The sequence below is a fragment of the Emys orbicularis genome, chromosome 8, assembly GCF_028017835.1.
Source record: "Emys orbicularis isolate rEmyOrb1 chromosome 8, rEmyOrb1.hap1, whole genome shotgun sequence".
NCBI lineage: Eukaryota > Metazoa > Chordata > Testudines > Emydidae > Emys > Emys orbicularis.
In genome coordinates this window covers 92,849,979-92,866,605 of record NC_088690.1, presented here as the reverse complement: position 1 = coordinate 92,866,605, position 16,627 = coordinate 92,849,979, and the positions used below count along the sequence as shown (strand labels likewise).

At 44.8% G+C, this 16,627-nt stretch overlaps 1 protein-coding gene across 1 annotated transcript in view; it reads right to left on the bottom strand.

The window, feature by feature from the left end:
* The window catches only part of SH3PXD2B (SH3 and PX domains 2B), a 118,430-nt gene that overhangs the window by 85,979 nt on the left and 15,824 nt on the right, over positions 1-16,627 (bottom strand). Inside the window, exon 2 of the mRNA XM_065409781.1 lies at positions 12,537-12,617. Within this exon, the coding sequence (XP_065265853.1) occupies positions 12,537-12,617 (81 nt within the window). The remainder of the gene's footprint in view (positions 1-12,536; positions 12,618-16,627) is intronic.

Genomic DNA, 16,627 nt, shown 5'->3' with positions numbered 1-16,627 from the left:
AGCAGGAAATCAAGAGTGAGAAGAATTGGATTCTTTTTCTGACTGATGGAGACTTGTTCGACTTTGGGCACAACCCTTCACACCTGTACTCCTCACTTTCTACAGCTGGAAAATGGGGATAATATTTACTCCACCTTTGTAAAGTACTATGAGATTCCCAGACAAATGGTGCCAAAAGTATTATTGAATGGAGAGGGACAAGTAGCACAGACACAGGGGAATTGGAAGGGGAAGGGCACTGCCCACTATATCATTCCCTCCAGCTACTGCCCAGAACATAAGTCTCATTTTACTGTTTCAAGAATCCAACACATGTGATGGGATGACAAGGAGAACTCTTCTCCCGTGCCAGTAAGCATCTCTGGGCCACTTTTAATGTAGCATTTCATCGAAATGCTGCAGATGAATTTTCAAAGATGTAATATACTTTTTTTCCCTTGATGTGTTTACATACAGCTGAAGAGTCCCCTTGGGAGGGCTGATCCGGCCTTTCCGTACAGAGGACTTGCGTAGGCCCACTGCCATTGGCCAACTCTTTCATAAGCGTAGGCATCACTTCAACCACCTCTTTTTTAAAATATGACTCTGTTGGCCTGCAGGCTGCAATACTTGCTCCAAGCTGAAACAGCTCCAGGTGGGTCAGCTTTGCAAGTTTCCAGTTAGGAGCTTAAAAAGGATTGAAGTGTACTGTCACATGGCGAACCAGGAAAAACACTTGAGGCAGACAAAGTGGAGTGAGTATTGGAGCCAAGAAGATTTTAAGTTTGCCTAAATCCTCTAATTTTATCCACCCTTGCCCCCCCCCCATCTTAATTGTACATCAAGCATGCAATCTGGACTACAACCCTTTTCCTTCCCTTGCCCTCTGAATTAGATCTTAATACATATGAGCCATCGTATTGGATCAGACCCAAGGTCTATCTGGTGCTGTACTCTGTCTCTGGCAGGGACAAGTACGAGTTGCTTCCTCTGAAGTATCAAGAACCCTGCAGCAGGAAGTTATGGGATAACCTGCCGCTGGGGAATGTATTTCTTACTCACAGTAATTACAGGTTGGCTTCTCATGGCATTTAACTTAATGACAGAAAAAAATTCTACTGCTTCACTGCTAGGAGGCCAGGACACTGACTCGCTATCTCACCTACTCATGTTGGAAGGGAGGCCCTATACAGAATAGAATTACACTAGAACAATGAAAGCCTTCTGACTCCCGGCTGTGCTCATGAATCCATAATAAAGGGGGAAAGTTGCTTGGTTTTCTTGGAAACAAGATGCAAACCAATACCTATTTCAAAGCAGTGAACTTGCTTCCTACAGGACTTATGAGGCAGCAGTTTCAAAAGATCCTTTTTAAAGAACCCTATTAAGTTTTCCTTGGGTCCTCCATAATTCAACATCTAATGGAAATACTGTGATAACTGGAAAAAAAGGGAAAAAAAAAAAAAAAAGTGGGCTGGAGCTTCTCCAGAACACAGTGCTGGAGGAACACCTCATGGGCACATTTAGATATAAATCCTTCTCCCTTGGTATACAAAAGACAACCATTTAGGTATCTGGTTACTATTCTTCATGCCTGTTAAAGTTTCCACCATGTCTGCCAACCTTGATTAGTGTCCCAAATACCACTGGCACCATTACAAGCATCTGCGTTGTTGCCTGTATTTCCTGGGAACAGAGTCCCTCTGCCCCCAATAGCTCACATCTGGTGCACCAAGTGCTACCATAGGAACCTCAATCATGTTCTAACAAAACCATTCCTCTGGCCAAAAAAGGCAGATTTGAGCCTATGGGGAATTCTAGTTAAGTTTTAATTTGATAGATACATGATAGATGTGGATCACTGGTCTACCTGTCTAATGAAGAAGCTGATAAGACAAAAAAAAAAAAAAACCCCACCAACAACAACCCTACACCGAGTGTTCGACCCATATAACCAGCAAGGACTTGTCCTGGGAGCTAGCAGACAGCATGCGTGCTGGCACAGAGGGACTGAGGCACCATTTCCCCTGAAAGCATCCAGCTACACTCTCAGAGCGGATACCCACCTAATTACTCCTGGGCATCTGGGCCCTGATTCAGGAAGGTGTCCCTACTCAGCACAACACTTCAGCGCTCTCCTGAAAGGAGGCTTTGAAAACCGGTCTCTCTCAAGCTACATGAGGAATTCACATAAGGTCGCTAGAAGTTCAAGAGACTCTGCCTCCCCAGCTTCTTTTAGGAAGCTTTCATGTAGTGCTGTTGTGTTTTCTGGGAGAGGGAGAGACCCAGACATAATCACCAATCCTTGAAGTTGTCAGTAACCCGAAGGATATACCATAATCATCCTCCTCCAGAGCATCATCTGCCTTGCTACCGTGCATGCTACTGGCGGGGAGAAGAGAACAGGATAGGTTGTACTCATGGGTGGGAAAATAACGGTGAGTGCTTCTCAACAATTCATGCTGCTAACACAACCGCAGTGGAAATTTGTTTATAGGAATGAGGAAGTGGGTGGTGTTGGGATGGGAGCAGAGAACAGAACAAAAGGTTCATTAAAGGCCTCACTCACACATCAGCTTATTCTGAACCTTTACATTCATCACAAAGACCTCGGGACTTGCGCGAATGGAATAACTGATAGCAGTAGCAGACTGCCATGCTCTGTGTAGATCCGCTCTAGCAGGCTAGGAGACACATATTTACAAGTGGGTTTCACAGATACCTGCAGCCAGCAGAAGAATGGTGAGACTCAGGAACCTTGGGTTCCATGCTATGCTCCGGAGGGGATGTGCTCTAGTGGGCACAGACTCTTCTGCCCGTTCCCCCATCCAAGCAGGACCCCTTTCAGTCCCACCAGCTCCAACCTGTCCTCATCCCAGTCCTGTCTCTTTCCTACCTCTGACTCCTTGTCCCAGTCTCCACTCCTCACTTTTCTCATTCCCCCCCAACCCCCTTATCTGATCTGTCTCTCCCCCAACACTGGCCTTCAGTTGCTACACCCTACCCATATTCCCCATTGGCTTTGAGGAACAAATTTCCCTCCCCAGGCTCTTCGTCCAATCTCAGTCCCTCACCCTTTGCTCAGCCAGTAGTACCAGTTCTCCTTCCACACGCCTTCCCCTTGTCAGATCTGTCTCTCCTCCCTTCTTCATACCCTCCCTCTCCCCTTCCCCAGTCTGGTTCTTGTCTCCTCTGTATTCGAATCAGACAGCTTCCTCCATGTTGCCTGGGCATCAGAAGGGTCATCATTGAAAGAACAGGAAAGATAGCTGCCTGGCTCTCAGTTCAGGTTCCTGGACTTGCAGCAGCCCAGAGTTGCAACTGCAGGAAAAAAAAGTCTTGTTTGGCCCTGGGCTGGAGCATGCCCAGTGTGGATGGAATCTCTGAGGAATCAAAGGAATGGAGGGCTGAAGGAGACCTTGAGAAGTCATCAAGTCCAGCCCCCTGCGCTGAGGTAAGACCAAGTAAACCTACACCATCCCTGACAAGCGTGTCTCCAACCTGCTCTTGAAAACTTCCAGCGATGGGGATTCCACAACCTCCGATGGAAGCCTATTCCAGTGCTTAACTATCCTTAAGACTTAGAAAGTTTTTCCTAATATCTTGTAGCAGACGAAGCCCATTATGTCTTCTCCATCTTCGCTGAAGGTAGGACAACAATTGATCATGGTCCTCTTTATAATAATCCTTAACATATCTGAAGACTTATCAGGTTCCCCTCTTTTTCTCTCAAGACTAAATATGCCCAGTTTTTTTAACCTTTCCTCATAGGTCAGATTTTCTCAACCTTTTATCATTTTTGTTGCTCTCCTCTGGACTCCTTCCAATTGTCCACATATTTCCTAAAGTGTAGTGCCCAGAATTGGACACAGTACTCCATCTGAGGCCTCACCACCAATAGCAAGTCTCCACGGAACATGTGCAGACTGATTTTTTTTCCCCAAAGGCTTATCACTTGGCCAACATCTGGGTGGATTTTCATGGGGATGGCAAAAGGCAAATCACCCCCCCCACACACACACACACCAAATTTAAAATTGCTGCTCAAAGAATTGGTGGGGGTCGGGGGGGGAGAGGAGGAACAGCTTTTCAAAAGAAAAGGTTGCCACAGTTTTTTAGTATGGACAAAACAACATTTTTCCCTAGCCTCATTCTCAGAAACAGCTGAACTATTTTGCTGAAATTTTACCAAAAAAATTCAACCTGTTCTAGACACCCAGAAAACAAAATTTCTGCCCAAACATCTGGCAAAAGTTAAACAATTACACAGGTCTTACTATAGGATGGATCAGGAAACCTTAGGCCCACTTAGAAAACATAAACCCGTGACTTTCACAGTGTTAGCAGAGTGTCTTCCACTCCTCTCCTTTAAAGCCAATTTCCACAACACCATGGGTTTAAAAATAAGAACACCAGGAAGTGTGTGTGGTAATAGGGAAGGAAGGAAAAATCACACTTCATTCAGCAGAAGTAAAAAGGAGTTATTTGTGTGTGGGGAAGGCAGTTTTTGTTTCCCTCCCCTTTCCAAAAGGCGAGCTTTTATCCCCACCCCATACTTTTGTAACTGCACTGTTCTTCACCCCTGGAGGGAGAAAGAGGTCACACAGCTCTAGTTGCGATCCCAATGCAGGGGAAGACTGTGACCCTTCACCACCATTACTTCACATCCAGTTTACAAATAAGAATGCAAGACAGGCTACTAAAGAAAAGGGAAACAAGGTGGGTGGCAGTGACAGATCGGCCGATGAGAACTCTGAAGACAATGTGCTTCTCCTATGCCACCCCATGCCCACCCGGGTTGAAGAGACGGCCACATCTGCTTGGGTTCAGCAGGGAGCTGGGTCTTCGAGCATCAATGAAAGACGAGAGGGTGAAATGAAGGAAGTGACTGAGCTCCTGCGCATGGTTTCCTGCCTAACAGCTGTTCCCTGTTTATTTACTTTGGTATTTCCTTGGTTACGCAAACAGCAGCCCACAGTTTAACCCCTGCCTACACCAGCAGCTGTGCATTTGCAGGATTTGTCTGTTTAATTCTGCTGGGAATGCCATGAAATGGAGGTACTGGGGAATAGGGAGCTGAGCACAAGACCTCTAAGGTCCCCCTGCAGGAGTCCATTGTTGTGCCAACTGGGTCCTGCTCCCTAGCACCCATCTGGGAGTGGCTGGGAACTGGAAAAAAGGTAAAACAGTGAGGTGGCAAAATCTGCAGATCATAAAAAAATTACTCAAGACAATTAAGTCCAAAGCAGACCATGAAGAGTTACAAAGGGATCTCACTAACTGGGTGACTTGGCAACTCAGTGGCAGATGAAATTCAATGTGATAAATGCAAAGTAATGAATATTGGAAAACATAATCCCAACTATACATACAAAATTATGGTGGTCTAAATTAGCTGTTACACTCAAGAAAGATCTTGGAGTCTCTGTGGATAGTTCTCTGAAAACATCCGCTCAATGTGCAACGGCAGTCAAAAAAGCTAACAATGTTAGGAACCTTTACAAAAAGAATAGATAACACTGGTCTACAATTTTTGAGAAGTTGTCTGCTTCAGAGATAAAGTGTGCTATTTATTATGTATTTTGATGTGCTGAATTCAAATATGACAATTAAAACAACTGATTGGCTACTGTTTCTAAGATATTTAAGTTTTTACATTTTATGTCTATGTATATTGTGTAGACAGAGTTCTAATCATAAATTGTAAACCTAGGTCTTTTCATGTGTTTCTGGTTGCTTTACATGATAATATTTCACCTGTCCTGTTTATGTAACACTTTAAAAATCAGCAAAAGGGTTATATAAATAAAATTCATTATGAAACAAAAGGCAAAAAACTATTATGTACATAGTTTAGTCCTATTCAGTGTCTACTCGGCGCTTCTTGGCTTGTCTCTTGTATTCATTAAATGGAGCATCTCTTGTCACTGTCCAGCAATAGTCTGCAAGCATTGATGGGCTCCATTTGCCCTGATAGCGTTTCTCCATTGTTGCAATGTCCTGGTGAAATCGCTCACCGTGCTCGTCGCTCACTGCTCCGCAGTTCGGTGGAAAAAAATCTAGATGAGAGTGCAAAAAATGTATCTTTAGTGACATGTTGCAACCAAGGCTTTTGTATGCCTTGAGGAGGTTTTCCACCAACAACCTGTAGTTGTCTGCCTTGTTGTTTCCGAGAAAATTTATTGCCACTAACTGGAAGGCTTTCCATGCCGTCTTTTCCTTGCCACGCAGTGCATGGTCAAATGCATCATCTCGAAGAAGTTCACGAATCTGAGGACCAACAAAAGACACCTTCCTTTATCTTAGCTTCACTTAACCGTGGAAAATTTCCACAGAGGTACTTGAAAGCTGCTTGTGTTTTGTCAATGGCCTTGACAAAGTTCTTCATCAGACCCAGCTTGATGTGTAAGGGTGGTAACAAAATCTTCCTTGATTCAACAAGTGGTGGATGCTGAACACTTTTCCTCCCAGGCTCCAATGACTGTCGGAGTGGCCAATCTTTCTTGATGTAGTGGGAATCTCTTGCACGACTATCCCATTCGCAGAGAAAACAGCAGTACTTTGTGTATCCAGTCTGCAGACCAAGCAAGAGAGCAACAACCTTCAAATTGCCACAAAGCTGCACGATGTTGGTCATAGTTTATGCACCTCAAAAGTTGTTTCATGTTGTCATAGGTTTCCTTCATATGGACTGCATGACCAACTGGAATTGATGGCAAAACATTGCCATTATGCAGTAAAACAGCTTTAAGACTCGTCTTCGATGAATCAATGAAGAGTCTCCACTCATCTGGATCGTGAACGATGTTGAGGGCTGCCATCACACCATCGATGTTGCAGGCTACAAGATCACCTTCCATGAAGAAGAATGGGACAAGATCCTTTTGACGGTCACGGAACATGGAAACCCTAACATCACCTGCCAGGAGATTCCACTGCTGTAGTCTGGAGCCCAACAGCTCTGCCTTACTCTTGGGTAGTTCCAAATCCCTGACAAGGTCATTCAGTTCACCTTGTGTTATGAGGTGTGGTTCAGAGGACGAGGATGGGAGAAAATGTGGGTCCTGTGACATTGATGGTTCAGGACCAGAAGTTTCATCCTCTTCCTCTTCCTCGTCTGACTCAAGTGAGAATGATTCTGGTGCATCAGGAACCGGCAGTCCTTCTCCGTGGGGTACTGGGCGTATAGCTGATGGAATGTTTGGATAATGCACAGTCCACTTTTTCTTCTTTGACACACCTTTCCCAACTGGAGGCACCATGCAGAAGTAACAATTGCTGGTATGATCTGTTGGCTCTCTCCAAATCATTGGCACTGCAAAAGGCATAGATTTCCTTTTCCTGTTCAACCACTGGCGAAGATTTGTTGCACAAGTGTTGCAGCATATGTGTGGGGCCCACCTCTTGTCCTGATCTCCAATTTTGCAGCCAAAATAAAGGTGATAGGCTTTCTTAACCATAGTGGTTATACTGCGCTTTTGTGATGCAAAAGTCACTTCACCACAAACATAGCAGAAGTTATCTGCACTGTTCACACAAGTATGAGGCATCTCTGCTCACTTTGGCTAAACAGAAATGTGTCCCTTTGCAAAATCAAACACTGACAAATAAGAGAGCACGACACTGTATGATTTCTAGAGCTGATATAGGGCAAGTTGTTCAGCAGAGTAATGTAAGCTTCGTTATGATTGCATCATCCATGACTTCTAGGAATAACATGATGCAATTCATATCATGTATGACGCAATACCAGCTTCAGATTGCATCATTCATTGTTTTGCCTAAAAAGCAAGTACTGTCCAAACCCAGTCAGATTTATTCATAGATCCAGTCAAAGATGTATTTTAGTCATTTCTGGTTTAAATTGAAATCCCTTCCCTTTATAACTCACTTATCCTCCGCCAGTCAAGGGTCGTATATACTGACCCAATAGCATATCTTGAAAACTAGAGCCAATCAACAATTTTAAGCATCATTTTCGTTCTCAGTGACCCAGAATTAGTAAAGTTTGACTACATTTATTTCAGAAGCATTTTGGCTGTAGAGCAGTGTAATAAATCAGAAAATATCATAATGCCACTATATAAATCCATGGTACACCCACACCTTGAATACTGTATGCAGTTCTAGTCGCCCCATCTCAAAAGAAAAAAAAAAAAAAAAAAAAAAAAAAGATATATTATAATTGGAAAAGGTACAGAGAAGGGCAACAAAAATGACTAAGGGCATGGAACAGCTTCTGTATGAGGAGAGATTAAACAGACTGGTACTTCTCAGCTTGGACAAGCAATGACTAAGAGGGGATATGTTAGAGGTCTACAAAATCGTGACGGGTGTGGAGAAAGCGAATAAGGAAGCGCTATTTACGCCTTCACTTTCTTGACCCAAAGAAATTAATAGGCAGCAGGTTTAAAAACAAACAAAAGGAAGGTTTCAGAGTGGTAGCTGTGTTAGTCTGTATCAGCAAAAACAACGTGGCACCTTAGAGACTAACAAATTTATTTGGGCATAAGCTTTCGTGGGCTAGAACCTACTTCATCAGATGCATGAAGTGAAAAATATAGGAGCAGGTATAAATACATGAAAGGATGGGGGTTGCTTTACCAAGTGTAAGGTCAGTCTAACAAGATAAATCAATTAACAGCAGGATACCGAGGAAAAATAACTTTTGAAGTAGTAAGAGAGTGGCCCATTACAGACAGTTGACAAGAAGGTGTGAGTAACAGTAGGGAGAAATAAATATTGGGGAAATTAAATTTAGGTTTTTGTAATGACCCAACCACTCCCAGTCTTTATTCAGGCCTAAACTGATGGAATCCAGTTTGCAAATTAATTCCAGTTCTGCAGCTTCATGTTGGAGTCTATTTTTGAAGTTTTTTTTTTTTTGAAGAATTGCCACTTTTAGGTCTGTTATTGAGTGACCAGAGAGATTGAAATGTTCTCCTACTGGTTTTTGAATGTTAGGATTCCTGATGTCAGATGTGTCCATTTATTCTTTTCCGTAGAAACGGTCCGGTTTGGCCAATGTACATGGCAGAGGGGCATTGCTGGCATATATCACATTGGTAGATGTGCAGATGAACGAGCCCCAGATGGTGGGGCTGATGTGGTTAGGTCCTATGATGGTGTCCCTTGAATAGATATGTGGACAGAGTTGGCACCGGGGTTTGTAGCAGGGTTTGGCTCCAACACACAGTCAACCTATGGAACTCATTGCCATGGGATATTATGAAGGCCAAAACTATAACGGGATTCAGAAAATAAATTAGATAAGTTCATCGGTGGCTATTAGCCAAGATGGTCAGGGACACAACTGCATGTTCTGGATTTCCCCAGCCTCTGACTGGCAGAATCTGGGAGTGGATGACAGGGGATGGATCACTTGATCATTACCTGTTCTGTTCATTCCCTCTGAAGTATCTGGCATTGGCCGATTGGAACAGGGCCGGATTAAGGTTATGAGGGGCCTAAAGCTAATGGGAGGGAAGGGCCCAAGTATGAATTACATATTGGATCTTTCAAAAGAACAGTCCAACCAAGGCTTCTGTAGTGACAGCCTTGTTATATCAGGTCTGGTGTAGAATGAAGGGAGAGCTTCCTGTTTCGTTTGCAAGTGTAAATCAAGCAAACCTTGCTTATTTTTTTTTCCTTAAGTGCTCAGAGTTTAGGGGAGGAAAGTGAATGAGATTCTGCTTATATCAGGTGTGAAAAAGCAGAAGGGACCACCCAAAAAAAAAAAAAAAAAAAAAATCTATTCTTGTGCAAAAATCTGTTCCGCCTGAAGTCGATAAGGCTACACAAGTGTAATTATCAGCAGGACTTGGCCTGTGTTCTCTTTCCCTTCTCAAATCACACACATTCCATGCTTACCCAACATTTTCCACTTGGGAAAGAAGTTAGTTTGAGTTGGGGCAGAAAAATGAGGACTAACTTTAGGTTTATTTAGCTTAAAGTTTTGGAATGAAACTCAAAATAAATCAAATGTGAGGTACTTTTATGATGGATTGGACTCCTAGAGAACCAGCAGATGAACAGAACCTGCCTTTAGCCTATTCAGCCAGTCTTTCTATCATAGCCTGCTAAGAAGTGGATTTAAAATCCTTGAGGGAGAGGGGATGGAGAAACCTACAACATTGTGTGTTGAGCTTCCTCCAGTGTTTTTGCAACCCCTTAAAAGTACAAAGATGTGTTGGCCTGTGGAACTAGACTGAGCATAAGGAAAGAACTTGGTTGCCTGTGCATCCCAGTACAGAAGAATACACCAAAGAAAAAAATTGGATTTCTTTGATTTTTAGTACAGTTCAATACAGTATTGAACACAGTGCATCATAAATCTGAAGCCCCCCCGATGGAAGGTACTGTAAAAGTTAAAGTATTGGTATCCAGAATGGGATGTTTTGTTTTTCCTACAAATGTGTGGGAATTCGTTCCTTATACATGGGAGGGGCAATAGTTCTGGCTGGAGCTGGGTAGAGTGTGTGCAGGTTCTGTGCAAGATTCCCACCCTACGGCTCTGCTACTGCCTCTTCCCCCCGCCATCCCCTTGCCCTGCCCTCCCCTCACACAGGCACTCACCAGTTGTCCAGAAATGGGACCCAGCACACATACATAGAAGATGACAGGCACTAGGACCCAGAAGGCAGCGTCCTGGAGCTGCCTGCCAGCCTCAGCCAAGGAGAGGGACAGAGGGAGCTTCCTCCCTCCCTGACAGCTAAGCAGAGCTCTGGAGAAATTGGGCATGGGGGGTGCTGGGTGGGGAGACAATGCCAACACTCACGGCTGGCACGGGTTCCCGTGGTAACCGGATTTTTAGTGTCCGGTCACCAGTGTTAACCGGATACCTGGCAGTGTGTTCCTGCAGCACAGGGAGACGCAGACAGGAGGGACCCGAAGCAGCAGGCTACCGGCTCACTGCCACCTGAGCTCTTTCCAAGCCACAGCGGGATGCTTTGCCTTTCCTGCTGGCAGGAATGCTCCAGCACGGCTGTGTGAGCAAGCTTGCTCCCCCTCACCTGGTCCCGGCCGCACCCCCTCCCTGACCAGTAGGGCCTAAAAATAGGAGGGGCTTAGGCTATAGCCTTCTGGTTAATCTGGCCCTGCTTTGGAAGACAGGATACTGGGCTAGTTGGACCAATGGTCCGACCCAGTATGGCTGTTCTTATCTCCATCCTCCTCTACTTCCAAAGGACATGGCTTTATATTAAAAAAAAAGTTAGAACAGAACAAAAATACTGCCACTTGAGAATCATTTTCCTGCTCCTCGTTCAGACTAAGCCTATTTCCAATGCTGATTGAGCTAGCCTGCTAAAAATAGGAGTGTAGCGGTGACAACAAGGTCCGTCTGTCCTGTCGCTGAGCTGCCCCGAGTACAATCCTGTCCGAAAGCCTAGGTATGTACTCAGTGTGTTACAAATAGCAGTGTAGCTGTATGGACAATGGGACGGGTTAGTTGCCCTGTCGCTCATGCTGCCTAAGCTACACTGCTATTTGTAACGCACTAAATCAGAGCTAGTGCAGGTATGTCTACCCACGCTGGAAATCACACCTTCCAGCTCCAGTGCAAACACACCCTATCTGTAATCTCTGTTAATTCAGTCAGCTCCCCAAAAACCTCCATTTAGGATAGGGTAACAATTTCTATGGAAAACGGCAAAGAGTCCTGTGGCACCTTACAGACTAACAGACGTATTGGAGCATAAGCTTTCATGGGTGAATACCCAATTCGTCAGACGCAATTTCTATGGAAAGACATTGCATCAGTCAAAAAAAGGGACAGGGACCTCGTAGTCCAAGTCACAAGGAGACAGCCACAGATTATGAAGAATGGTGTTTAGCATCCACAGTTGGCCAATGAAGGACAAAAAGGCGGTAGAGAAGGCAAAGACATGAGCATTCCATTGATCCAGAGCGAACGTTCACCCTGAACAGGGCTGGAGCCAATTAAGGTCTTAATGCAGACTCCTGAAAAGGCACTGAGAAGCAATGTTAAGTCTTTAGAACGTTCTCCCTTTAGGGCTGGATTCCTGATAAATTTCAGCAAGTGACCTTAACTCTCCCCAAATAGCAACAAGAGGCCAGAGAGGGCAAACTGCAGTTTAGATACTGAAAGGATGATATTCCCAGACTGAACAACGTTAGATGGACTTCTGGTAGGTAAGAGCTATTATCTCTGTACATCAGACATCTAATGAGGGAAACAGTAGAAAGACAATATTGGTACATGCAGAAGCTACAGGGCACCTGTCATAAAATGAGGAGTGTCTCCCTAGCCCTCTGTCTGTTGTTTCTTAGCCACTTTCACGAACTGACGGAACTGTGTATAAGCAACGCTGCACAGTTCAGCTACAAGGCAGTCTAGCCAATGGCTTGGTTTTCAAGGTTTTGTGGTTTTTTTTTAAAATGTAATATTTACACAAGACACATATTCGACTCCTAAATTAAAACATAACAAATCTTTGTATAAAGCAAAAAAGGAATACAAAAATGTAGAATAAGCTATATGTCCTTGTATGGGAACCTCAAAAATCAAAAAACACAAGGGATGGCAAGATTCTTACCTGCAGGTCAAAGAACTTGCTGTACCGTCGATAAATGACTTCTGTGGAACCATTGGACCACGTGACTTTGATTATATACACCTGTGGGGGACAGAGAAGGAGATTAGAGAAGAGTGATATCAATAGAACAGCCTGCACCATTCCTACAATATTGGAAGTTAGGGCAGATCCCAGAGTCCCACTGGTAGATCCCAATGCAGTAAAGCATCTCTAGTAATAAAGGACTTAAGCACACACTTTAGTCCCACTGAAGTAAAAAAGTTGAACATGTGCTTCAAGACCTTTCCTGCAATGGAGCTTAATGAATACTTTATCCAAAAAGACACCACAGAGAACAAAATGTTCAATTCATAATTGTGACCCAGATGGTTCACTAGTGGCACACATGGGCATTAGTCACTGAAGAGATTTCAACAGTTCTGTAAGATCACATAAACATCAAACACAAAATAAAACAAAGTCACGCCACCACCAGACAGGTCAACAGTTAGTAGCTACACCATCATCCCAAGCATGGTTAAAAGGACACGTCTACACCCACCTTCCTGCTCCCTAGGCTTTGGAGCCCGAACTCCAGCTCCAGCCATAGCTTCAAAGTGCTGTTTACACAGCGATTTTTAGTGCACTAGCACGAGCCTCACTAGCCCAAGTCTCCTGATCTGGGCTGGTAAGCTTGCTCCCATGGACTCCAAAATGATATGTAGGAATATTCTTAGTGCACTAGATGGTTACTCCTGAGGGTATTCTGTGCCAAAAAATTAAAAATTCTGCACACAATATTTAAAATTTCTGCAAAATACTGCAAATTTTATTTGTCAAATAAATGTGGAGGCTCCAGCACAGCACTGGGGAACACAGGCCACTGGCTGCACAGAGGTGGGAGATCACTGTGCAGCTCCCCCTGTCCTGGGACACGGACTCAGCGGTGAGGCTGCACCCAATCCTAACACAGCGCAAGGACCCGGCCTGCCCCAGAAACACCCCAGGGCCCTGCCCCTCTGTGTGGGCAGGATCAAAGTGTGGAGGGGCTTATTGTGGAGGGATCCAGGTGTGGGTTGAGAGGTTTCTGTGGGGGGCAATGTGGGTGTGGGCAGCTCAGTGGGGGAATCTGGATGCACAGGGGCTTGTTGGGGGGTTCTGGGTGCAACAGTAACAGGACTCTGCAGGGGGGTCTAGGTGAAGATGGTTGGGGCTGAGAGGTGGGGGGTGGTCTGGATGTGGGGGGGATAGAGCTTGGCAGGGGGGTCTGGGTATGGCGGGTTCAGTGGGGAGTCCAGATGCTGGGGGAATGGGGCTCAGTGGGGTGGGGATCCAGATGTAGCTGGTTGGGGCTTGGTAGGGTAGGGATCCAGGTGCAGGTGGCTCATCGGGGTGGTCTAGGTGCAGGGGGAGTGGGGCTCATCGGGGGGAGGGGGGGGAGGCTCGGCAGGAGGGTCTGGGTATGAGGGGGTCTGGATGCATGGGGGTTGGGCTGATGGGGAGCAGCTCCCTGTACAGGAATCCCTCTCCCTGCAACTGAGGAGCAATGGGTGCAGGAAGTGGGGCTGGGGGGGAGGGGAGCTTGCAGTGCTGCCTGCAGCCGGGAGAGAAATCTGGGAGTGAGTATGACCTGGCCCTGGATGCTATGCAGGGGAAAAGGAAGTCCTGTCCTCCCCAGCCCAGCCAGGACTAGTGGCTGAGCCTGGCACAGGGTAGGAGCCACCAGCTGGGTCTTCCCCAATCCCACCTCCTGCCCCACAGTGATTTACCTCTCTGTAAGCTGCCCTGGGCATCCAAAACATACTGCTGGGGAGGGTCGCATGACCACTCTTGTGACCTCCCTTTGCTTCCCCATCAGAAATTCATTTTTCTGCAGGGAAGCAAAGAAATCTGTGGGGGACATAAATTCTGTGCATGTGCAGTGACACAGAATTCCCCGGGGAAGGATGGTACAGCACAGAGTTGTAGCCTGTTGAGTTCTCATGATCCCAGCAAGTTCAGAGATCGCTCTGCATTTCCTCTAATGGCTCTGAATGCCTTGAGGTTTGGTTTACTTTTAACTTGTTTTAGGTCAGTTATCTTCCTGTTCTATAAAGCAATCTGTAATTAATTCCTGTAATTGTAGGTTATTCAAGGTGCCGATGATGAACCAGAGGTTTTTAATTGGTAATGAATGCAAAAATAAGCAATTCTGATTCATCTGCTGTGGCTGAAGGCAGACAAATAATGGAATTAGATGATGATTTGTTATTTAGTACTTTATATATTTCACACAAATCAAATATGACCCTTGGGCTCCTGACAAAGTGCCAGCGTAGTTCTTGCTATTGCAAAGTTTGGGATACCGTGGCCAAAAGCAAGTTCACTCTTCCCTTCCCACCCCACTTCAACATATGCTCACGCTATGCTGCCGGAAATTCAAAAGCCCACCCAACAAAAGATGAGGACAACTTTTGGAAGACCAAGGTTAACAGGAGTGATAAAACTTTAGATGATGCGTTGGCAAGAACATGGCTCAAGTATAACTGAATTAAAATATAATCCATTACATTTTTAAATTTTTCACCACAGAGACAGCCATCCATTTCTCCAGAATGCAATCTGACCAGCATCCAATGTCACTACTAGAACCTGAAGCGAAGACCAGGGGAAAAAGAAACACCTAACTATTTTGTCCATCAGATATGCTTGGGTATCCGGATACTATGGTACCCCAATCTGGGAATAAAATTCATCCAGCATCTCAGACTGGATTGTCAATGTAAGACTAGCTAAAGCCAAGAGACCTCTGCCCCTTACTGGATGGAATCAGACCTGAAAATAGCGCCTAAATTTATGGACTACACTAGCAGTGGCTCTCAACCTTTCCAGACTACTGTACACCTTTCAGGAGTCTGATTTGTACCCCAAAGTTTTACCGCACTTAAAAATGACTTCCTTACATAATCAGACAAAAATTAAAAAAAAAAAAAAAAAAAGCATCACAGCACACGATTACTGAAAAATTGCTTACTTTCTCATTTTTACCACATAATTATAAAATAAATCAATTGGAATATAAATATTGTACTTACATTTCAGTGTATAGTCTATAGAGCAGTACAAACAAGTCATTGTCTGTATGAAATTTTAGTTTGTACTGACTTCCCTAGTGCGTTTTATGTAGCCGGTTGTAAAACTAGGCAAATATCTAGATGAGTTGACGTACCCCCTGGAAGACCTCTGCATAACCCCAGGAGTACATGTACCCCTGGTTGAGAACCACTGGACTTGAGCAACCAAGTTTCACTTCTGGTGATACCATGAAGCGCCGAGTGGCCCTAGAATGCAGCATCTGTGACAGCTCTAAAGGCCTTGATGGACTCAGATTGGTCAACATAGGTTTACAAAGTCTAGGTAATCCTTTGTGCAGGTCTCTCCCCACATCCAAGGAAAAGAGTGCTTTCCCCAAACAACTCAGTTCCAGCCAGTACCTTGCAGTGAGCACCTTTCCCTGGTCAGTGCCAGCCAACTCGAACAAAATCAGAACACAGCATGCATCTTTCTGGCCAATAAAGCGTTAAACCTCCTCCAGAGCACTTCCAAGCTGCTTTTAGCTTCCCACCAGGGTCTGCAAGGCAGCCAGTATGACATCATTTAGGTTGGAGGCTCTGCTAATATCCCAGCTCACATCCATTCCATAGCATTTCACAGCGTTATATCACTGCTGGCTGCCTGCCTGAAGAAAGCCTGCCAGTGGGGCAGGAGGAAAAGCCAATTTTTCTCCATTGTTTATTCCTATCCTGCCTTTATTTTGGAGTCAACAGTTTATTACACTGGGATGTTAATCAGGTCGAGCAAAGCGATTTACTAGAGCCCAAGTGAATTTAAAACTCAGAGGGGAGATAAGCCAAGAGGTTTGGGTGGGTGAGGACGCTGAAGGCTTTGCAATTAAGAGGATAGCAATATTTTTCCCTACTCCCCACTTCACTCGTTTCGTTTAGGTCCTAGTCTTACTGGAATACCTGTATAACTGAAGTTTACACATTCCATTTAATAGCAGGACAGTCCTACATGGCACCCCCTACCCCCAGCTCAACCAACAATTTGCAGAAAAAGCAAAAATTCTAAAT